General features: G+C 48.0%; 2 protein-coding genes across 4 annotated transcripts in view; both read left to right on the forward strand.

Annotated features, from left to right (window-relative positions):
• Nucleotides 1–870, forward strand: part of LOC118383027 (F-box/WD repeat-containing protein 7-like) — a 104,789-nt gene extending 103,919 nt beyond the window's left edge. Inside the window, exon 5 of the mRNA XM_052464701.1 lies at nt 726–870. Coding sequence (XP_052320661.1) covers nt 726–797 — 72 coding nt within the window. The 3' untranslated portion in view covers nt 798–870. The remainder of the gene's footprint in view (nt 1–725) is intronic.
• A 3,727-nt stretch (nt 871–4,597) lies between these two features.
• The window catches only part of LOC118376312 (F-box/WD repeat-containing protein 7), a 97,977-nt gene continuing 78,534 nt past the window's right edge, over nt 4,598–24,040 (forward strand). For 2 of the 3 annotated variants that reach the window (XM_052464697.1, XM_052464698.1), the window contains exon 1: nt 4,598–5,013. In XM_052464697.1, the coding sequence (XP_052320657.1) occupies nt 4,774–5,013 (240 nt within the window). In that variant the 5' untranslated portion in view covers nt 4,598–4,773. Of the gene's footprint in view, nt 5,041–24,040 lie in introns of all 3 variants that reach the window. The other variant, XM_052464696.1, reaches the window with a different exon arrangement.

Genomic DNA, 24,040 nt, shown 5'->3' on the forward strand with positions numbered 1-24,040 from the left:
CACACACACACACACACACACACACGCACACATACATACGTGTGCCTGGACCAAGCCAATTTGTCATTTGTTTGTCCTTGGAGAAATGTGTTTTAAGGACTAGTTCTCACACAAGCAGCCCTAGACATTAAAGATTAATGGCTGCTTGCAATTCTTATGATCTTAAGCTAGTTATTCTTCTCTCAAATGAGCTTTCTGTTGCGCCTTTAGTATGTGTGTGTGTATACTGAGTGTGGCAGAGAAGGTCTGGATTCCTATTGGAAAGACTGGAGGCAGGTTTAAAACACTTGACAGAGTTGACACGTTGCTGCTCCCAGGCCAGTAGTGCAACAGGAAGCACGGCCACTCGTCTTCATTCTGCAAAATAGCTGTTGGCTTTTTGACTTTCCTCCATGGACGTTTTCAGATTTTGAAGCAATACAATGTCTAACAATTAGGATATGGAAATGGCTGTGCCTCTGCAGAGGTGAACACAGCCCTATGTCTCAACAGTGTCTATTTAAACTTCAGCTGGTTTTCTTAGGAACTAATCAATCACCAACCAGAAGTGTTATTCTTAATCTTATGTGGATGTTATTTTCTCTTTTTCAAATACTGTGTAGAATGTTCTTAGTTGAATGCATTCAGTTGTACCAAATGACTAGGTATCTCTCTTTACTCCGGTGTCCGATCCATGTGAAAGTCATTTTAACGTTTGCCTGTATCTTCAATGCTATTGTTTATAGGGTTATAGCTTCTGCGACCGTAATCGCAAGCTGTCGGCTGGTGTTTATGCCCAACGGAGGATGCTAATGTAAACAGGAAGGAACCTCAACCCACACTTGTACACAGTGGCAGGCCGTCGCTGTTCAAGGGGCTGAACTACTCATTCAAAATCGAATCAAGTCCAATTTTATTGGTCACATCCACATGGTAAGCAGATGTTATTGCGAGTGTAGTGAAAAGCGTGTGTGTGATTACTCATTCATCAACTTTGTGTTCTAGCATGTGTTGTATAGATTGGTACGGCTAATCACTCACTGTTGCAAGGGAGGTGTGACTGCAAGTGTGTTATAATGTAAACAGCGAGGAAACGGTCTGTGTGTGGTCCGGTTTGAGCTAAGCCTTCTCAGCGATCCATCATGCCCAGTCCCCATACAAGCCCAGGCCAGAAGAGCCTCGTTATGCTTTGTCTGATTTTGCTCTCGGTGCCTTCCAGATGTGTGAAATAAGGGAATGTGTTGCTATGGTTACGCGTAAACAGGTTCCTGTTTTTTGAATAGTCGGATATACCGTATGTGTTTCCTATTTCAATGGATTTGTAAGCATGCTTAGTCTTATGTCTTCTAAAACACAAGTTGGCCTGATGCATTTTGCAATGGTGAGACAGCCATGTCCATTTGGGATATTACAATATCAAAAAGGTACTGCAAACAGAACCCTTTTCCCCTCCCTGTAAATCCTTGCATGTGCTATAGAAGGAAAATCTGTACTGCAGTTGACCGTGCTGCGCCACGCTTCTCAGCTCGGCGACAAAAACGACAACGGTGGTGGGGGCGGACAGTGCCACTGTTTCCCCCTACGGTGGATTCCCTCTTTAAGTCACAGGCTAACATCCACCAATGCATTGACTCAATTTTTAGACATATTTCCACTTGTTCTTGGAGTTTTAGTTTCAGTAATATAGGTCCCAGTCTTAGCAGCATTGGCTGTCATGGTCAGAAACATCTAAGTGTGCTGAGAAACTCGAGGTCCAAAAAGGCTTGACCCTTTGACACATCAGCGTTTCTCCTCACAGAATGCAACCTTAGGGATCCCGAGGTTGAGGTCACTGGCTGGTGTGTGTGTGTGTGCTCATTGCTTTTGACCAAAATGCTTGAGCATGTCAATTGCTTTGTTTACTGAGGATGAGTTACCACCATGCAGGTAAACCTAGCATATTCTCATGAAGAAGATCAGACCGTAGGTTAAGATCCTATAGGCTAATATAGCCCATCGGAGTTAGCATATTCTCATGAAGAAGATCAGACCGTAGGTTAAGATCCTATAGGCTAATATAGCCCATCGGAGTTAGCATATTCTCATGAAGAAGATCAGACCGTAGGTTAAGATCCTATAGGCTAATATAGCCCATCGGAGTTAGCATATTCTCATGAAGAAGATCAGACCGTAGGTTAAGATCCTATAGGCTAATATAGCCCATCGGAGTTAGCATATTCTCATGAAGAAGATCAGACCGTAGGTTAAGATCCTATAGGCTAATATAGCCCATCGGAGTTAGCATATTCTCATTAAGAAGATCAGACCGTAGGTTAAGATCCTATAGGCTAATATAGCTCATCGGAGTTAGCATATTCTCATTAAGAAGATCAGACCGTAGGTTAAGATCCTATAGGCTAATATAGCCCATCGGAGTTAGCATATTCTCATTAAGAAGATCAGACCGTAGGTTAAGATCCTATAGGCTAATATAGCCCATCGGAGTTAGCATATTCTCATTAAGAAGATCAGACCATAGGTTAAGATCCTATAGGCTAATATAGCCCACCGAAGTTAGCATATTGGCGTCCACTTGAACTGTAACCACAACCATTAACCTTTTTTATAGTACCGCTCAGTTGATCTCCCATCCTCCCCGTTCTACCTTAAACCCTGACCTCTAAATCTCCTCAAGTCTAGGAAGTTAACATACGTCTGGAGGCTGTTTTAAACTGCATGGCATTCAGGATAAGAGATTCCCTCAAACCGAAGGCTTTGGGCTTGAATTCCCCAGGACCCAAGGTTAAATCCCTCATGGCTGCCATTCCTAGCGTTTACCTTGGTCCTATATCATGTTAACAGACATGAGCCTCGGCAGTGGGTCCGTGGCACATAGTTTGGTAGTCGGAGATTAGCCAAAAAACTAATGTAGCCAGAATAAAGTCATGGGAGATACATTTGCTGTGGCCTATTCAGGGTGGTTTGCTGGTGTCTCTGTGGTCACCTTTATCACTGATGGGCCTGCCTTGCTTGTATCCATGTGTCTGCACTCTTGACTGTTTACACTAAACCTCAGTGGGATAGGTACTAATGCTGCTAACTCTGCATCCAGACTAGAATCACACACTCAAACAGCAGGGAGTGTATTTATGAATTATTCAGTTGCCTGCCAACATCCAGAAGCAACACACAAAGAAGAGGCCTCTCCTCTTTGTTTTTCATTACATCTTTATTGATAAGGGAAGGGCAGAGCGTAGGGGAGGGGGGTGAAGAGGGAGAGAGAGTCGGCATTCTTTGTCAGTCAGTTCTGCCGAGTTGTGAAGACTCTGTAATCCCCACTGATCCAGACCTATTTCTTCTTCTGTAGTTAAATTTTCCCATAGCAATTATTTATTTCTCCAGCCTTCTTTTCTCCAGCCTTTTGATTAGAATTTGAGGAAGTGCTGAGATGTGTGACCTATGTGGGTATGGTAATGGCGTCTATTCCCAATAGGTTGACACACTATATTGAGAAATGTCCTAGCCGGCATGCAGCAGCACAGTCTGTGGAATACATCGTCCCAGAAGAAGTAGAAGTGGAGGCAATTAAAAAAAGTTGGAGAACTTCTCCTGCTCTTCTAAGGGAGATTTAAACCTTCAAATGAAATCTCAAGTTCAAGAAACATTGGGAAACGGTGGCTCTCCGAAAAGTTTATTGGAAAAAAAAAACCACATACACACATTTCACCTTTCTTCTTTTCTGGCGGACAGGGTAACGTTTCGGCAGTTATGCCGTCATCAGAGTGTCTGCTGTAGGCCTAAAGCCTATCCATCCTGACTCCAGCAGGTCACATAAAGCCTCGATGAAGTGGCCATGTCACACATTCTGACATCTGTCTGCTGTGTTGAACGGCAGCCCTAAATATCCTTCATCCGCCTCAGCATCATAGTCAAGGTTAGTATGATGCCATAACTCCCTGGCCGGCAGCACGGAAGAGTTGAGTCTCTGTTAACCCTCACTTTAGATTTGATGTCGTCGACGGTATCAGGCATTCATATACATGGGCCTAAGTGTTCCTCACACTTGAACTGTCACTTATGACAGGTGTCATGTCCCACTGCAATACTGTAACATTGCCCCCCCCAAAAAAAAAAAGTTACCTGACACGGACCAGCTGATCTGGACATTTCTGACCAATTGTAAATAGTTCTCTAAGGTATGTAATGACTGACATGACAAGAGGAACTGCTGATGCACTACCCAATTTAGAAATGTCACCTTGTGCATTCTACTATCGCACCTTTCAAGAGTAAGTTGAAAGCCCGACTGAAGTTTGGGAACCACTGCGTTAAGAGACCATGTCAAAGCAGCTGATTACAGTGGTAAGTCAGGGAGGAGCAGGCAGGACAGCAGGGGGTCTGGTCTAGGGAGATTGCACGTCACCCCATTGAGCTTCCTCATAACTGCATTTTTGGACGACCGGTGAAACACATTGCTCCCCAGGGGGTCAGGGAGCCGGATTCCACAGTGACTCGTCGTTCTGAGGGGGCGTGGCCTATCCTGAGGCATGGCAGACAGCTGCTCTGCCTGGCAGGGACCTCAGCGGTGACGTCACGCTCTGGGATATTTTAAAGGGGGGTGATGAGCTGAGGAGCGAGCTCGGAGTGGACAGACCAGCATCAACAGCGCACCGTGAGGGTTGTATTCGTGTTTTCAAGAGCTCCAGAGAGAAGAGTCGAATTCCCCCCGGCCACTACGTACAACAACCTGCTCCCTGAGCCACCCCGCCCCTGATTCCCCCTCTGGGATATGACCGACTAGTCCCAGTTCTTGCAATGCTGAGGCATTGCCCCATACCCCTTTTCACATCTTCCAGATCCCGAAAGAAGATGCCCAAGGCCTCTGGGAAAGAGAAGGCCCCCCTGGCAACACCGGAGAGCCTGGCCCTGGACATAGTGGCAGACCCAAAAGTGGTGGTCAAGGTGGCTAAGGAGCCTCCACTGCCCCCGCAGAAAGTGCTCCGGCTCTTCAGCATCAACATCATCACTCAGGGGCTGCCCTTCTGTCGCAGACGGGTGAGTGCTGCCGGGCTTGGGCCCAAGGTGTGTTAAGGGGGGTTGGGGTAGGCCAGATGCTTACCGACATGAGTGAGGAATCTCGCCTGTCACCCACATAAAATGTCAAGGGTTCACTCCGCACCCTGCTGGCTCATCTGTGAGACGGGACTGACGGAAGCAAAACTGTCTGCGGACTAGTGCAACTGTGATTCTGTTTTAGCGTCAAGGTCTCTTCCCCGTTTCCTCTCTTCTGTTGAATTGCACGTTGTCAGTCTCTCTGTTGTTGTGTTTGTAGTTAATCAAGGTGACAGTTTTTGTCTCCATCTGTCAGAGGCTGTTTGTTTTTCCTCTTTTTGTTTCTGCTCTGGTGACTATTTTCTTTTGTTTTTGAAATGTTCAACAAGAGTCTTGTTTCTTCCCTGGGTTGTATTTTGTCAAAGGGAAGCACCGTGGAGGCAAGCTCAAAAATAGTTCTGACCTCTGACCCACAAGCCTTCTCAACATGGATATAAACACTGTATCTGGTTAGGAATAAACCCCCCCCCAACCTACTACATCTCTTCCCACTTCAGTCAACAAACAGTCATTTGTTACCTGCACTGTTGTGTCTCGTCTTGTTTCATTAAATCAAGATGGAAAGATAACAGCGATAGTCAGTGTTGGCACTTGTCCTTGACCGTAAATGCAGTGACAGGTTTTATTCTTGTCAAAGCGTTTCATAATATGAAAACTATATTGCCAAGATCTGAATGATAAGCAATAGCTTGTCAGTTTGGTAGAATACCCGATTCCCCAAGGACTTTTTTACTAAGGGCTTTGTCACAATTACATTGTACCATGTTGTGTAATGCTAACAAATGCACACTACCAATCCTTAATCATGTGTCTACTTAAGTAAAAATGGCTTTCAACCAATTTATTTGTATTTCAGTATTCGATGTCTCTCTAAAACACGGTTTTATGCTACCGTGTGTCATGGGTAGACTGCTGAGCGCAACAATGCACTTGTTGACGCAGTCATGTGCCCGGGCAGCCTCGCCCAAAGAGCCGTTCAGGACTCGTACATGTGACCTTAAAAAGGCTGCATGGTATCTCTCTATTTATAGATTATGTTTAGGAGACGGTGACCAAATGTATTGATCGCAGGGATAAACACCTGGCAGCTTCTGTAGTCCAAGGAAATATCGGTTGTCGACGTTTCAAGAACGTAAAGTTGAACGTTTTACAGGGACAAGTGCATAAAAGACACGGGCTCTGGATGTCCTCTCCCTTCAGTCGTCTTTTATTGCTGACGTGTTTCTGTGATGTCATCCGATTAATGGGAGAGGTGCAGCTAGACAGGAGGGGGGCCAGTGACTGCCAGGGCAGTTCAATGATATCGGACGCGATGGAACGTTACACCTCGACAACTGGCCTGCGGCTTTACTCCTTATGCTCAGCAACCTATATTAGGTTGTTCTAATGTTTCGGGGACAAAATGGACGTAGGAAAATGACTTTTGTCGTGTTCAGGCAAGCATATCCTGAACACGACATAAACCAATATCCTGCATAAACTGGCTTCCGCTCTGAGAACCCGGTCTGTTTATACACCGTTTACGCCACGCTCTTACCAGCCCAGCATCCTTGCACGTACTTTATATATGTGTGTTGTGGCGCACTGCGGCAACAAGTGGAGAAGGTGCACACTTGTGAAAGGCTGACCAAGGCTATGGCTGCTGATATCCTGCCAAATTCAATTGCGGCCCACGCTACCTTTCTTGTAGTTGTTCCCCTGTTAGGAATCAGACGTACCACAGCTTTTGTACCCCCTGTCTGTGACGTGGGAAATGTTGGCAGCCCTTGATGGGCAATTTGCACTTTTGTGACATTATACTGATGTGAACCCTTAAAAAAAACTTAATCACTTGGGGGAATTGAATTGACGATAGCTAACAGCATTGGTATTTTCTTGTCAAATTAGACTGGCACCTCAATGTTTGGGTGTTGGCTACATCATAGTAAAAATGCCTTGGATCTCAGACAAAGGGCTCTTTTCATAGAGGTTGCTGAGGGAAGGATGGGAGAGGACATGAAAGAATTGAGAGAATAAAATTGTCCTCTTTACACCTCCGCTTCTACGGCTTTCACAGAGGGAGTTGAGGGACAGATTGAACGATGGCGAGAGGATGAAGAGGACACAGCTAAAACGGTGACTGAGGAGACTGCAGCCCTCGCGCTCGCTCTCCCCCTCGCGCTCGCTCTCCCCCCTCGCGCTCGCTCTCCCCCCTCGCGCTCGCTCTCCCCCCTCGCGCTCGCTCGCCCCGTCCCTCGCGCCCCCCCCCCCTCTCGTGCTCGCCCTCTCGCTCTTCCTCCCTTCCCCCACACGCTCGCTCTCCCATCCCACCGCATGCTCGCTCTCTCTCCCAGCCCCCTCTCGCTCGCTCTCTCTCCCAGCCCCCTCTCGCTCGCTCTCTCTCCCAGCCCCCTCTCGCTCGCTCTCTCTCCCTGCCCCCTCTCGCTCACTCTCTCTCCCAGCCCCCTCTCGCTCTCTCTCTCTCCATGGCCCCTCTCGCCCCTCTCTCTCCCAGCCCCCTCTCGCTCGCTCTCTCTCCATGGCCCCTCTCGCTCGCTCTCTCTCTCCCAGCCCCCTCTCGCTCGCTCTCTCTCCATGGCCCCTCTCGCTCGCTCTCTCTTTCTGGCCCCTCTCGCTCTCTCTCTCTCTCTCTCTCCCCCTGCCCCCTCTCGCTCTCTCTCTCTCTCCCTGCCCCCTCTCGCTCTCTCTCTCTCTCTCCCTGCCCCCTCTCGCTCTCTCTCTCTCTCTCCCTGCCCCCTCTCGCTCTCTCTCTCTCTCTCTCTCTCCCTGCCCCCTCTCGCTCGCTCGCTCTCTCCCCCTGGCCCCTCTCGCTCGCTCTCTCCCCCTGGCCCCTCTCGCTCGCTCTCTCCCCCTGGCCCCTCTCGCTCGCTCTCTCTCCCTGGCCCCTCTCGCTCGCTCTCTCTCCCTGGCCCCTCTCGCTCGCTCTCTCTCCCTGGCCCCTCTCGCTCGCTCTCTCTCCCTGGCCCCTCTCGCTCGCTCTCTCTCCCTCCCTGGCCCCTCTCGCTCGCTCTCTCTCCCTGGCCCCTCTCGCTCGCTCTCTCTCTCTCCCTGGCCCCTCTCGCTCGCTCTCTCTCTCTCCCTGGCCCCTCTCGCTCTCTCTCCCTCCCTGGCCCCTCTCGCTCGCTCTCTCTCCCTGGCCCCTCTCGCTCGCTCTCTCTCTCTCCCTGGCCCCTCTCGCTCGCTCTCTCTCTCTCCCTGGCCCCTCTCGCTCGCTCTCTCTCTCTGGCCCCTCTCGCTCGCTCTCTCTCCCTCCCTGGCCCCTCTCGCTCGCTCTCTCTCCCTCCCTGGCCCCTCTCGCTCGCTCTCTCTCCCTCCCTGGCCCCTCTCGCTCGCTCTCTCTCCCTCCCTGGCCCCTCTCGCTCGCTCTCTCTCCCTCCCTGGCCCCTCTCGCTCGCTCTCTCTCCCTCCCTGGCCCCTCTCGCTCGCTCTCTCCCTCCCTGGCCCCTCTCGCTCGCTCTCTCTCCCTCCCTGGCCCCTCTCGCTCGCTCTCTCCCTCCCTGGCCCCTCTCGCTCGCTCTCTCTCCCTGGCCCCTCTCGCTCGCTCTCTCTCCCCTGGCCCCTCTCGCTCGCTCTCTCTCCCTCCCTGGCCCCTCTCGCTCGCTCTCTCTCCCTCCCTGGCCCCTCTCGCTCGCTCTCTCTCCCTCCCTGGCCCCTCTCGCTCGCTCTCTCTCCCTCCCTGGCCCCTCTCGCTCGCTCTCTCTCCCTCCCTGGCCCCTCTCGCTCGCTCTCTCTCCCTCCCTGGCCCCTCTCGCTCGCTCTCTCTCCCTCCCTGGCCCCTCTCGCTCGCTCTCTCTCCCTCCCTGGCCCCTCTCGCTCGCTCTCTCTCCCTCTGGCCCCTCTCGCTCGCTCTCTCTCTCTCCCTGGCCCCTCTCGCTCGCTCTCTCTCCCCCCTCGCCCCTCTCGCTCGCTCTCTCTCCCTCCCTGGCCCCGCTCGCTCTCTCTCCCTCCCTCGCCCCTCTCGCTCGCTCTCTCTCCCTCCCTGGCCCCTCTCGCTCGCTCTCTCTCTCCCTGGCCCCTCTCGCTCGCTCTCTCTCCTCCCTGGCCCCTCTCGCTCGCTCTCTCTCTCCCTCCTCTGGCTCCCTCCCGCTCGCTCTCTCTCTCCCTCTCCCTCGCTCTCTCTCCCGCTCGCTCTCTCTCCCGCTCGCTCTCTCTCCCGCTCGCTCTCTCTCCCCCGCTCGCTCTCTCTCCCCCCCTCCCTGCCCGCTCCATCTATCTTTCTCCCCCTGTCTCTTGCTCTCCCCCTCTCTCTTTCTTCTGTCTGAGATCAAAGCCAGCCACTGGGTAAAACAGCTCAGAGACAAAGGGATCAGGATGGTAATTTGTCCTTCATTAGCGCTGTTTACGCGCTAGCTGCAGGTTCAAAAGCTGAGCCGAAAGGGATCTAAGGGGGTGGCTAGGCAGGATAATATCCACTATGCTCCGTCTTTCCTGGCCACAGAGTCAGAATTAAAGATGTTTCTCTTTGTAAGTGTATCGCTCACTGTCCAATGGGATTCAAGTGGCACTCATAATAATCACCATAATCATTTTTTACAAGGTAAAACCGACTGTTAAACCACATGTCTAACAAAAAGGGAGGACAATCTTGGTTCACAGTCAACGCACACATCACAAAGCAGGGATGAGCAACTGTCCAGGCATACGATGGCTATAGCCCTTTAACCTGTTAAACTCTGGTTGTTTTGGACCCGGTACTCTAGCCCTTTAACCTGTTAAACTCAGTGGTTGTTTTGGACCTGGTACTATAGCCCTTTTAACCTGTTAAACTCAGTGGTTGTTTAGGACCTGGTACTCTAGCCCTTTAACCTGTTAAACTCAGTGGTTGTTTAGGACCCGGTACTATAGCCCTTTAACCTGTTAAACTCAGTGGTTGTTTTGGACCTGGTACTCTAGCCCTTTAACCTGTTAAACTCGGTGGTTGTTTAGGACCCGGTACTCTAGCCCTTTAACCTGTTAAACTCGGTGGTTGTTTAGGACCCGGTACTCTAGCCCTTTAACCTGTTAAACTCAGTGGTTGTTTAGGACCCGGTACTCTAGCCCTTTTAACCTGTTAAACTCAGTGGTTGTTTTGGACCCGGTACTCTAGCCCTTTAAAAGGCTGTTTGTGAGGTGATTCTCCCCAAGAACTTCATGAATGCAGAATGTCTTGACCTCCTTCCAACAGGTGTTAATTTGTACCGTGTACTGTTTCAGATGTGTTGTGGGCTGTAAAATGGTGTTGAGGGTGTTATGACTGTAAATCAGGAGTCCCACTGGGTACCTTCTGTGTTCTCTCATTCTCTCCCTCCCTCTTTCTAGTTCATCCCTCCCTTCATTCCTTACCTCCCTTTCCTTTGGTAAGGAATGTTCTATGCCCTGTTTTCTACAACTGCTAGGGAACTTCAGCCTTAATCGATTGAGCCGAGGGTGAAATACACCTTTTGGTACCAACCAGACCTAGGCCTCCAGGGGAGCATGAAACGAGACACCCCTGGCACAGGGAACCGAACACGGGAAGAATAAAGTTAGTTAAGCCCCCACCTCTGGCAGCCTCCGGATAGTAATTATATATAAAAAAAATATGTAGGATTACGGCACTGTTGCCGGTCGAGCTTAATCCCTGGCTTCCCGTTGCGAGAGTGCAGTTTCCCCCTCCAAAAGCAGAGCAGCGCCCTCGGCATGCCAACCACTCCTCCACATCAGGGGATCTTTGCCTTCCCTCTCTACCTCTTTCACTCTCTCCCACTGACTAAAACACTGCATAATACAGGCCTTCTATCATTCATTTGCACACAGTCCCCAAGTAAGATTAACTTTGTATGAAAAGACAAAATGGGCCCTTACAGGCTTCTCCTTTTGTTCTGTAGTGGGTTGTGTTCAAGAACAAGTTTCTTTTGTTTTTGAGTCTTTGTCGCTGTGTTAAAATGGTATCTTGCGAGGAGAGAGTTCCAGGCCCCGAACTGAAAAACAGTCTAACCTTTGCCACTGGCTGCCTTCTGGAAGAACGTTGTCTCAGTAGACCAAACCAAACCGTAGCTAGGTCCCCCATGCCCAGTTGTGGGGCTGCTCTTGCTGGTGTGCCACGCAGACTCCATCAGACTCTACTGTGGAGGCAGCAGCTGGCTGCAGTGAATGGAATTGCTGGTATTTCTCTGGTCTTTATGGGACGTTAGAACTTAAGTCCCCGGAGCTTCTGCTTTCAAGAGAGCTCATTCCTCAGAGTCCCAGGAGCTTTCACAAGACATTTATGTAATTTCTAATGCGACAGTGTTGCTGCTGAGATAATTGCTGAAAAGTTTAGTTATTTTAACAAAAATACGTATATTAACTTCAGTAAACTGAATACATTGTCATATGTTCCAAAGTACGGAGTGATTTAGTGATTTATGAGGTAGTTTGATTATTTAAAAAACTATAATGGATTTTGATTATACATTAAATGCATTATGAAATATTGACAGTAAAAATATATATATTTTTTAATGGAACTTCCAAAGTCAATCATTATGGACATTCAATTGCAAAAACATAGAGACAATGGAATATTTTCAGTCAGGTCAATAGAGAAAGTGGAAATAACTATGAAATAATAACATATTGAAATAGTCCGTTTTTTATTTTATGACTTGATTATTTTTCATTCCTTAAAGTCATCTCATCTCTGCTCAGGGAATAGCAGCCAGCCAGACCACGTTATCTCTGCTCAGGGAATAGCAGCCAGCCAGACCACGTTATCTCTATTCAGCTAGGCTAGCCCGACAAAATCATTTTTCTGCTTCTTCAAAGTAGATGAGACATACATGCACAAACGGTCTCTATCCCTCTCGTTGTTGTGTACATTCCTCTCTCATGCGTTCCGTGTGTATCTAACCTAACGTAGCATGCGTAAAAGTGTCTCTGTCCAAGCCGGAAAGAACAGGTGCAATGGATGTTCTTGACTATTTCTTGAACTGCATTGTTGTTTAAGAGCTTAAGTAAGAGTTTCACGGTAAGGTCGTATGTATTCAAGTTCAAGATTTTGATTATGGTCATTATAGTTAATTACCAGGTTTCTGCTCTGAACTAGGTTGAATATTTGCTTAATGCAAACTACAACTCCCCTTCAGGCCAACATTTCTGTCATGAATGATTAGACTTCCCTCTAATGAAACGGTGCGTTGGGCTCACACAAAATTCCTGAATGGAATTCTAGTATTTGAACTGACATCGGGCAATTAGTTGTTTTAATAACGATACCCCCCCAAAAAAAAAAAAAATCTTGGTTAATCGCTCAGCAATAATTTTACGTCACATTTGCTTCCTCTTTAATAGCTTAGCAATAATGTCTCCTGAAATGTCGGCACACAAGCTTAGATTCGGTCTCCAGGATCTTTTGTATCGTCCAACTCTGTCAATCTCCTGATATAAATAGCATAGGGACTTGGCTTGAGTTTCCAATTAAAATGTGCCAACATAGGTTACGCAAACCTTGTTTCCCAGGCCGGAACAGGCATCCAGCTGTTGCAGTAGAGATGGATATCGGGAATCAGACTTACACAGCAGTGCATTTGAGACTTGGTGTTACTTCTACTTTCCTGCTGCCATGCCATTTGGGGTAAGATGATCTGGACCTGCCCATGACAGCTATGTGTCGTGTCCCCTCCCATCAGCCAGGGCCATTTTGCTGCTTGGACTTTCGCTCAGTATAGGCGACAACTTTCCCTAGAGACTCTGATATCAAGTGCAAAGTGGATGAGCTAATAGCTAGATCTCAAAAGCCACGGAAGGAAACACTGCTATTTTGTCCGTTATAAATCCCTTCTTTGCTTTTCTTCAAAGTAGTTTTGTATAGCCTCACGGGGACATGTAAGCTGTTGCGGATTTAGCCGTTAATCAGCCAAGTATCTAGTATAAAACAAGATGTTGTAATTGAGTGCTCCTATGGCCATTTTGTTTGTTTGTAAGGTGTCTGTGTGTGTGAAGCAGGGCGACGTGACACTCTTGGTAGGTGCGGCCTATGATGCATGCTGCAAGCCAGGGGCAGATTGCGACCTCGCTGTCATGTCTTCGGTCACATTTCAAAAACATTTCCATTTCCAACAGTGTTGGATAAAAGGGATATGAGACGGCACCAATTTTAGGATGTTAAATTCAACTTTGCCCGCGTGCTGTTTGTGTACTGTATATGCCCTTGCGTGCTAACTGCTTAGCACTACTCTTGCGCCATTCATCATACTTTCAAACAAGTTATTTGCAGAGAAAGCACAAGAAAGGTTTGCACCTTTATGCCAACGAAGAGATGTTGAGAAAAGCCCACACCAGGCCTTAGATCAGTGCACGGCCAGTTTGACTCCCTTAACTCCCTCTCGCTCCTCCCAAGAGTCCAATCTCTGCAGTGGATTATTTCTCAAATCCATCTTCTAGTAAACACATTGACCAACTTCCAGATAAGACCTTTTGGATTTGAGGAGCTTCACCCTGTACTCATTTGGTGCTACATAGATCATCATGGCCCACCGAAGCAATCGTCTTTAGGGGTCTCGAGCGAGGCTCCGCGTCGCTTTAGCGGCCCTGTTCACGTTATTGCAGTTGACAGCAAGGTGTCATTGCAGGAGAGATGTCGTTAAAATGGAGGGCCTGGAGAAGCACTGAAGATGGTCCATTTGCTGATGCAATAGACTGCAATACGACAGGGCTTGTGCTGGAATAATAAAGCACGCTACATTACCACTCCAAGACCTTCTGAGTTCTGGCTTGTTTTTCGGGTGATTATTACATATTTAGCTATTTTGTTTCTTTTGTGTCAGTATAGTGTCACGCTTCAACATGATGACCTTATAAATGTGCTCTGCCACTGAGGACCGCATTCGCAACTTCACGCTCTCCCCACACACTAGAAATCCAAGGTCCCTCCGACTAATCGCCTGTCTATTCCCTACCAAGTAGAATAGGTTACAGAGTATTGAACAGACCCGTAGGCTTGTTTTTACTCTGTACCCTGCTGGGCTGTGACACAGCTTTGAGCAGAGGATGAAACACAGACTCCCAGAGAGCGGTGTTGCTCTCACAGGGGAGCCGCCTGTTATGTCCCTTCAATGGGCCTCGTGGTGTAAGACATGCCCTGCCACTGGGCAGTCGGTCCGTTGTATCTGCAGTCTCTCCTTTCCCGACAAGTTCACGAGAGATAAGTGCTATCTGGGAGCTCTTTATGGCACCCTCGCCCACCTCTAATCCTTCAGTGTCCATCTGGTCATTTTTCTATTACAGATTATACTCTTAAGGCTTTTATTCATCACCCTTCAGCTGTAAATGCCCTTTTTTCCATTATCAGTAGACAATCCGGTCTTTGCTCACAAATTGACCGTAAGTCCCCATCACCGACGAAGTGTTGCAGTGCGATGGATATCCATAGCATTCTGGCTGCGCATCACAACCATCTGTCCTGCTGCTCCTTTACTCTCTATTAATAGAACCCACATAAGAAGAGCTCCTCTCTGCCGTTATGGCTCAGCTGCTGAGAGAAACCCACAACACGTTCGCCTCAGACGTACTGACCGCCCCTTCAGTTCAAAGCCAAGTGATGGCGAAATGATGTCAAATCATGTCAAAGGGACTCGTGCGGCATTTCCCTGGTGTTAGCCGTCTTGCTAGCTAGCCTCACTAGCGCCCGCCTCCCTTCCCACACCTTTGGCGTATTTGACCATATCCGTAATGTCTATATGAGCGGCTGGCTGCCACGTTCATCTCTGGATTTGTGATCTCGACAGCTGATGCCCGGCCCCGTTCAACCCCCACCCTCTCTCCTGAGGCGAGGACCAGAGCTCTGCTCCCTCACTCCTGGGAGAGGTGCTGGGATTCCATTGCCCTTGGGCTCCAAATAACACTGAATGGGGGGGGTTGGAAGGGAGGAAGGCAGGAAGGCATCTGCTCCATGCTATTCTAGGCAGACCAATTCCAGGGCAGAGAGAGGGAGAGAGCCAGCCAGCAGTTCGGCCCAACCAAGCTGTTCTGTCCCGCACTAAGAAAATGAAGAGGCAAGGATTCGGTAGCCAGAGATGACGGTTGGTTTTCTGGTTGGTAGCAGCAGTCTTATCGAATCATCTGTTTAATTTCACTTCCTCTTGACCTGATTTTGTTTGATTTCCTCAATCTAATCAACCAATATGAGTTTTCTCTTCTGTTTACCCACAATGAGTCATGGTCAACAGACACTGTTCTTTATCAGTCAATGTGCATCAGAGTGTACTGGAAAACATAGACTTGTTTCCAAGTACTTCAACATAAATTAGCCTGGTCATCAATGATGACACGGCAATCTCTCTCGCCTGCATATCTTGCATGTCTCGACACTGTGGCCTTTACAGGTGAATATGAGTTCTCTCTCTAAACGCTGCATGCATTAGTCTTGCCCGTGGTATACTGTACGTGACGCAGTGTGGCCAAGACCTGCTCAGTAGGCTCATGACCGACTGGCTCCGGCCGTAGTTCAGTCACGGCCCTTCCCACCTACAGCAGGGCACTGACATTTCCCACAGCAGGCGGGGGCAAGAGGGGTTAATAAGAGGCGTTCCCCTCCCTCAGGAATGTGTCACAGGGCCTAAGCATCGCCATGTTCCCCAACCGGAGAGAAACTGAAGTTGAGGTGGCAGCTTTTAAAACCCCTCTACTACACGCACGCAGATACACACTGCTCTGCTTCTCAGTTGTCGTCTCTGGTGTACAGTACCTCAGGGTCTACTCACACATCCTCTGCAGACTAAACTGAGAGTCCTCATTACCAACAACTACACCCAATAAGTAAGCCTGAAGTTAAACAAGACTGTGTTGTCGTAGCCTGTTTTCTCCCTGCTGCTTCACTAACGGCTTGTTTGGGAGTCTGTTTTTGAAGTGAGTCAGAGGCGTAGTGTATCAGGGCCCTTGCTCCTCGCCTGTGATCTAGTATTGCTAAGCACTTGTGTCAGCAGCCACACGGGGTCGAGCTGTTCTAGAAGTTTTGGGATATTTGGGCGTTGTGTTTTTGCCGACGTCTCCAAGCTGCCAGCCTGAACCCAGAGTGGCTAAGCTACCCTGTCGCCTCCTTTCCACCGAAACTGGACTGTTTATTTTCAATCAACAGTTTCCAAGGAACCGGTGCTATGCTTCTCACTGGGCCCCTCGCGCCACAGCCCTCACTCTAACTGTGTGTGTGTGTGTGTGTGTGTGTGTGTGTGTGTGTGTGTGTGTGTGTGTGTGTGTGTGTGTGTGTGTGTGTGTGTGTGTGTGTGTGTGTGTGTGTGTGTGTGTGTGTGTGTGTGTGTGTGTGTGTGTGTGTGTGTGATATAAAGAGAATCTATCTTCCTCATTGATCAATTGTCTCTGGCTTTGATGGCCGTGTGGCCGAGGGACAACAGAACCCCCCCATCCCATTATAGATGTTTTTGTCATTTGTGTAATTATGCCTGTGTGACACTGCCCCTACTCCCTGCCTCCACAGCCTTGTGTTCTGGGCTGGTTTCCCCTGGTTGGAAATGTGAGCTGGGTAAACGTCTGTCTGGTCCTCCTTTCCAAGCCTCAGGATCTGTTGCTACTCCCCCCTTTTTTAAACCCACCCACCCATCTCTCTGTTGCTCTGGCTTGTGCGCCTAGCCGGCGCGTAATTGGGTCGTCAGTAGGCAGTCGGACACAGCCGGTGAATAGATAGCCAACCGGCCGGCTGTAATTGATGTGGCTGTCTGCATGGTTTGTTTAATCTGTGCATAACCCCTCCGTCCTTCGTTCTCTGTGTGTGGTCCCCCTGCGGCTGCTCTGGGGGTGCAGGTGCTGAGAGTTTAGAGAGATGCAGAGTGAGAGACTGACAGAAGGAGAAAGAGAGGGGGAGGGAGGGAGAGAGTGGTGGGCATTTCTTAGGCAAAAGGCTTAGATGCAAGACATAACGGTCATAGGATCCTGTGAGCTATGAGCTGGCAGGTGATGTTGCCTCTACCCCTCCTTGCCCTCTCTCTCCCTCTCTGCCCACTCTTTCTCTCCTCTCTCCATCTCAATGTAAATGGGCTTTATTAGCATGGGAAACCAATGTTAACATTCCCAAAGCCAGTGAAATGGACAACAAACAAAAGTGAAATAGACAATAAATGAACAGTTACACACACAAGTTCCAAAAAGAATAAAGATTTCAAATGTCATATTATGTGCAAATAGTTTCTCTCGCTCTCTCTCTCTCTCCGCCACCCGCAGTGAACCCACTGTGGAGTGCAGCCAGGCTCAGCATTGGTAGTAATAAAGATAGCCTTGCAGAGCAGAGAGAAGCACAGCCTGCAGAATATACAGAGGAAATAAGGAGCGTTATTGCTTGTTCTGTTGTTGCAGACGACTGAAGCTCCAGTGTATTGTACAGACTAAAGAAAGACTAAACAAGTACCTCCGGGCAGCTTGATCAAGGATTGGAGAGCCTTTGTTGCTTGTATGAGTGTGTGATTTGAATGAGACGTTCTAGTAGACTTTGAACAACGGTCCTGGTCAGTCCGGGTTGGCTGGTATTCTGTCAAGTATCTAATATAGTGGGTTCAGTTCACCCATTGGTCAGGCTCACTGTAGAGTGCCTCGTCATGCCTGTCACCAGCGCGGGTAACGATTCCCTCCATGCCTTGGCTAGAGTGGAGCTGCTTAGGCTGCTTTGTCTAACGGATCCCCAGTATCAGATGAGCTCCCACCATTCAGTGGTACCAAACGAGTTGAGACCAGTCGTTAATGCTCAAAGGTCACTGATGTAAAGTATAGGCTAGTCTAACTTTTTATGCCTTCAACCTTACTCGAGACTCGTCACATCCGCTGCTGTTCAGTGGCACCGAACGAGTCGTGACTGACGTCGTTAGTGAAGTGTAGGCTGACTGTTAGCCCACGACTTCACCTTCACCCTGCCCTTTATTTGTGTCTGGCGGCCATGCTAGTGTCTCTGGGTTTGCCTGCTAAGGGCTCTGCGATGAACAGCTGGACAGCCAGCGGTTTTTGCAGCACAGGCAGAGAGAGTCTGGTGCCAGCTGGTCTGCCATCTTGGCTCTGGCATACGGAATGCGTGAACGCAGGACCCTATCAAACCTTGTAGTATGATTTCTGTAATATCCCATAGACTTACAGGTTTGGATTATTTTACTATACATTGATATCTAAACAATGTTTATGCTACAGTGTGAAAATGGACACAATTTCATCTAAGTTCAAAAGAAACCGCGTAGTAAAAATCTATTTTATTTTTGTAATCCTGGAAACCTTGTTACTGGGGTCAGTTGAATAGTGCCTCGCCCACTCCGCTAACAAAACACAGTGCCCTTTAATGCTCTTCACACATTGAGGCTTTAGAAAAAGAAGAGGCTCCTTGGAGCCTGCCTTGCTCCTCCTGGTCTTGCACATGCATATAAAGTGGCATATAAAGTGGCTCTTTATTACCCTTTACCCTCGGTGCTTAAGGTGTCACTACAGACACCCTGGTCTGAATCCAGGCTGTATCACAACTGGCTGTGATTGGGAGTCCCATAGGGCGGATCACAATTGGCCCAGCGCCATCCGGGTTTGGTCGGGGTAGGCCGCCAATGTAGGAACGAATTTGTTCTCAACTGATTTGCCTGGTAAAATCAAGGTTAAACATGTAAGGGAGAGAGGAGGAAAGATCTGCTTACTTTTTGTTTCTACTTTTAATACGGCTATATGAGTGTCCTTGGAAAGTGTGTGTGTGTGGTCTCCCATTGTATTAGTTAGTCTGCATCCCTGGATGTGAAAGAGCACGAAGGGGCCTTGTGGTTATCTAGTCCTCAGATGTACTGCGTATTCATTCTGAATACAGACAGACCTCTCACGCTTCCATCGATCTCCACATGTCCTCTACCGACGTGTCTACAACTGAAGGCCTCCTAAGACTAACGTTTAGCATGCAGAGGGAAACCAATGGGTGCAAGGCAGACAAACTTGTTGCATGTCGTGATAAAGTGAGGAACGACTTATCCAAGGAAACGCAATGACAACTCATGCTGCCATAGTTAGTGCACACACACACACACACACACACACACACACACACACACACACACACACACACACACACACACACACACACACACACACACAGTTAGCTGACCATGTTTTGAAGACGTTGGAAACCCGAGGTCTCTTCTCACATTTGATTATAACCGTGTATCATGTGGGAGATGTTACGCCAGGCTTCAACTTCCCCCCTATTTATAAACCCTGCGCCATTTTAAAAATGTCTCCCCTTGCCCGGGCTCGCTGTGCCGTCCACCTCCCCGTCTGAGAGACCTCCGTCATCACCAAAGTAAAGGCAAGCGGCACATCGCATCCCTTCAGTTCAGAAGGCCACGGGTTTGTCCCAAGTGGCACCCTATTCCCTGTGTAGTGCACTACATTTGACCAGGGCCCTGCTCAAAAGTATTGCACTATACAGGGTGCCATTTCAGATGCAGCCCAACTCCCACATCTCTTTAGCAGCCTGAACTTTGTCCACCTCCACCATTGCCTACCTACCCAACCAACCAGGCCTTCCTTCCAGCCCGTCTTCTCTCTAAACTTGTTACTCAAGCTCCCTGTCCAATTATGGACAACTTCCCCCTCTTGGCTTTCTCTGTATTTAATTATACATAACATCAAGGCACCCAGGCACGGGGGAGATGGATGCGTTTTCTATGTAAAAGAGAGTCGCCAGCCTCTCACTAATGTAGCTCCGGTGACTCAGCCGGCTATTAATAGGACCCTGCCTGTCAGTTCCTTCAGCCCTCAGGCTTTGTGTGCAGTGGTACAACAATGCTCATCATCCAGCCACTCTCCTCTGCCGTACCATAGCGGACCGTCCTTGGCAGCAGAGAAGACCTGAACACACGTTGGCATGGCGGCCGTCATTGTCTTGTGTCACAGTGCAACATTCGTCTGCGACTGTAAGTTAAGGGACTGGCATTGTTGCGTATGAGTGACTCCATCTGTTAGACTAGCCTAGATCAAGGCAGCCATTTAAACTCCACCTATAGCTAACCATCGCAGGGACTAGTTTACATCACTGACCTTGTCTAAGGTCCGTTTTCCTCACCGTCAGGTTCACTTGTGTTTTACATCAACTATCTGACCCTTCAGGCCAGTAGATTGATGAGAAAGAAGCGGGAGTTCCGAGCAGCCACTTGTTGCCGTTTTTTTTAAAGTCTGGTCAGGAGACTTCTGGAAGAGGGAGCATTCTCTGAGGAAAACAAACCAGCTGAGGAGGATATGATATGCAACTTAATGGACTTCAGCTGGACCTGAATGCAGGTCTCCTGCAGTCTTCTCTGTCTGTCTGTGTCACTCTGTCTCTGTGTCGCTCTGGCATCTCTCGTTCTGCCTATAGGCTCCTACATCTGTATTCATTGGGGGAGGCGAGGCTAGTGTCAAGGCAACCCTTTCACACCTCTCCACGTCACATCTAAGGCATTTCTGTTGTGTGTTGGTTGTTACTGCAGACCACTTGCACGGTCTGTATTTCTATAAAAAAATCATTCTGGTTTAGTAGTACAGTGACACAGCTCTCTCACGTTTATAGACTCAAGGACATACAGGACCCACTTCGTCATTCGAGCTTGGATAGCCTTACAGTTTACTGAGGGAGGAGGAATGCAATTACTTTCACCCCCCATTTCCCCCCTGTTTCCCGTTCAAAGCATCGTACTGAGCAGAGGGGCGAGAGCTGCATGTCTTAGAGTATTGATTGTGTCTGTATGTAGATCCAGTGGCTCCCTCTATTTTCCCACACAGCCCCCACTCTCTCCTTCACCCTCTCTCTCTCCTTACCACATATTACTCCTCCTCATCCTCTCTCTCCTTCCTTCCTTCCATCCCTCTCTCTCTATGAACTTGTCTTATCTCTGGCCAACAGCACCCTTATCCTCCCTTTCCTGTGGACTGGGTGGGCTCTTCATTAGCCGTAGCTTAATGGAATCATTCATTTTCTAAACCCATGATGAGGTTGACTTTATTTCTGAATGCCACTGCGTTCCTCAACTGTCCCTGTCGCAAATGCAGTTTGAACTAGCATTTATAAAAACTACAGACCAACGCTGGGAGTGATATTAATATTGACCTAAAGTCATTTCTGGGCTACTTGCTGTGTAATGTGGTTGAGGATTAAGACTTAAGGGTTTGACAAGTCCTCCTGTTACCGTTTCCATTAGTCTTGTCTAAGATCCGTAGAGCTCAAACTTACTGAACAAAGAATGTCGGCCATTTTGATTGCTGCGGGACTTTTCCAAGTAGCGTAATATACGAACTTCACTGAAACAACATTTGTTATGACATCTGCCAGAAAAATACACTTCTGGGTAGAACAGTTTGTATAGAACAGCTGTAGATGAGCTCTGCTTGGTAAATCCTGGCGTTTTTAGTTTTTCTAACAGTGCAGTATGCTGCAGTGCCTTCTCTGAGTGGTATAGGGAAATGACTTTTTCCCTCTTCCTCTGCAGCTACATTCAGATTTCTAGACTCTGGCAGTAGTTCTTCATTAAGAATTCTAATTAGAAGACTAACAGACTACCTCTTTGCAAGCTTACTGTTTGATGCCTGCCAGTTGATTAGCTAGTTCCACACTGCTCCAGAAAGTAGATTTGCAGTGATTAACATTCAACCATTTATGAGTGTTTGTCTAATTTGATACGGCGATAATGATATTACCAATCAATGGATGTCTGCATGCAATTTGTCACTCGGCGTTCCACTCGTGTTTTGAGACTCACGACTTGGATAAGAGACTTTGTTTACACTAGAAACTATCGCTCAGAATGTTTATTGCTGCTGGCTTTACTTGTTCAAAGCAGCCATCAAGTAAACACTCTGGGGAGACGTTTAATTCAGAAGTAAAATATTCATAGAGCATATTGTTTTGACTATTATTGATGGCCGAGTGTGAACAGTGCTTTGAAACGTTAATGCTATTTACCATTGCATAAGTGACCTATATGAAACATTCATAACTAGAGAAAATGCCTCTGCCCCCACTGGGTAGATCTCAAACAAAGGCAAACCAAAGGACCTATTGCCAGTGGACAATACTTAGAGCAGAGTTTGTTATGAAGATGGAGCAATGCAACTGAAGGAAATGTGTAGCTACAACTTTTAAGAAATCATTTCAGTATCACTTTGTTTGTGTCCCATCTTGTTGATCTGAGGAGACTTCTGTCACTGTTGTGAAGACTTCTAGCTCTCTCATTCTTCTCCCAGGAGCCTAGATTGACATTTACTGCACTCTCTCGCTGTGCTCAGTCAAAATGTATGACTGCTAGTGCAGCTCTGGGTCGTAAAGCTTTGGAAGTCTAATCATTCTGAAAAAGATGTTAGGACAATGCTCTATTAAGAGTCACCCTAGATGCCATTTTGTGGTCTCTATTGCTTGAAGAACGGGGGATCTGAAATTGAGGGTTGTGACTAGAGGTCGACCAATTAATCGGAATGGCCAATTTAATTAGGGCCTATTTCAAGTTTTCATAACAACCCGAAATCGGTCATTTTGGACGCAGATTTTGCCGATTTAAAAAAAAAATATATATATATATAATAAATAAAACATTTATAATTAAGTCTATGATTTGATAGAGCAGTCTGACTGAGCGATGGTAGGCACCAGCAGGCTCATAAGCATTCATTCAAACAGCACTTTCTTGTGTTTTGCCAGCAGCTCTGCTCTTTGACTTCAAGCCTATCAACTCCCGAGATTAGGCTGGTGTAACGATGTGATGTGAAATGGCTAGCTAGTTAGCGGGGTGCGCGCTAATAGCATTTCAAACGTCACTCGCTCTAAGACTTGGAGTGGTTGTTCCCCTTGCTCTGCATGGGTAACGCTGCTTCGAGGGTGGCTGTTTCTTACATGGCACATATTGCACTTTTACTTTCTCCTCCAACACTTTGTTTTTGCATTATTTAAGCCAAATTGAACATTTTTCATTATTTATTTGAGGCTAAATTGATTTTACATTTTATTAGATTAAGTTAAAATAAGTATTCATTCAGTATTGTTGTAATTGTCATTATTACAAATAAATAAACAAAATTGGCTGATTTAATCTGCATCGTTTTTAATAGGTCCTCCAATAATCGGTATCGGCATTGAAAAATCATAATCGGTCGACCTCAAGTTGTGACCCTATGGGTGATTGGTTCATCATAGCCCTCTGCATCGCTCATTCTCCCTTTGTGACGACACCCCGATTACTCCCCTTGTTTTACTCCTTACCACTTCTAGGAACACATTTATCTGGCCCTAATGAGTTTCCCCAGTAACTTAGAGCAAGGTATTTCTTCAAGGTCATATGTGAGTCATTTCTGCCCAGTGCCCACCCTCCCCTAAACCCCTTCAGGGAGAAGGATCACTCTTACTATCCATTTGAAAAATGTTTCCTATTTTGGGCCTCCCGAGTGGCGCTGTGGTTTAAGACACTGCACCGCAGTGCTTGCCGTGCCACTAGAGATCCTGGTTAGAGTCCAGGCTCTGTCGCAGCCGGCCACGACCGAGAGACCCATGTGGCGGGGGACAATTGGCCCAGTGTCGTCCGGGTTAGGGGAGGGGTTTGGCCGGCCAGAATGTCCTTGTCCCATTGCGCTCTAGCGACTCCTGGGCCGGGCGCATGCGTGCTGACACGGTCGCCGGGTGTACAGTGTTTCCTCTGACACATTGGTGCTGCTGGCTCCCGGGTTAAGCGGGCATTGTATCAAGAAGCAGTGCGGCTTGGCTGGGTCGTGTTTTGGAGGATGCGCGGCTCTCAACCGTTGCCTCTCCTGAGTCCGTACAAGACTAACTACCATTTGGATACCACAACATTGGGGAGAAAAAGGGGTCAAAAATAAATCCTATTTTTACCCTTGTGGTCTATTCCGCCATCAGATTGCATTAGTTAGTCCTGCCATCTGTATTCCAGTAAGTCCTATCTATCTTAGGCTGCGTAACTCCCGCCTTATACAGAGATCAGAGGGGGCGGATGCTGCCTTTTGGAAAGGCATTGGAATCCCTAAATACCCT

Source organism: Oncorhynchus keta, chromosome 16 (genome assembly GCF_023373465.1).
Source record: "Oncorhynchus keta strain PuntledgeMale-10-30-2019 chromosome 16, Oket_V2, whole genome shotgun sequence".
Taxonomy (NCBI): domain Eukaryota; kingdom Metazoa; phylum Chordata; class Actinopteri; order Salmoniformes; family Salmonidae; genus Oncorhynchus; species Oncorhynchus keta.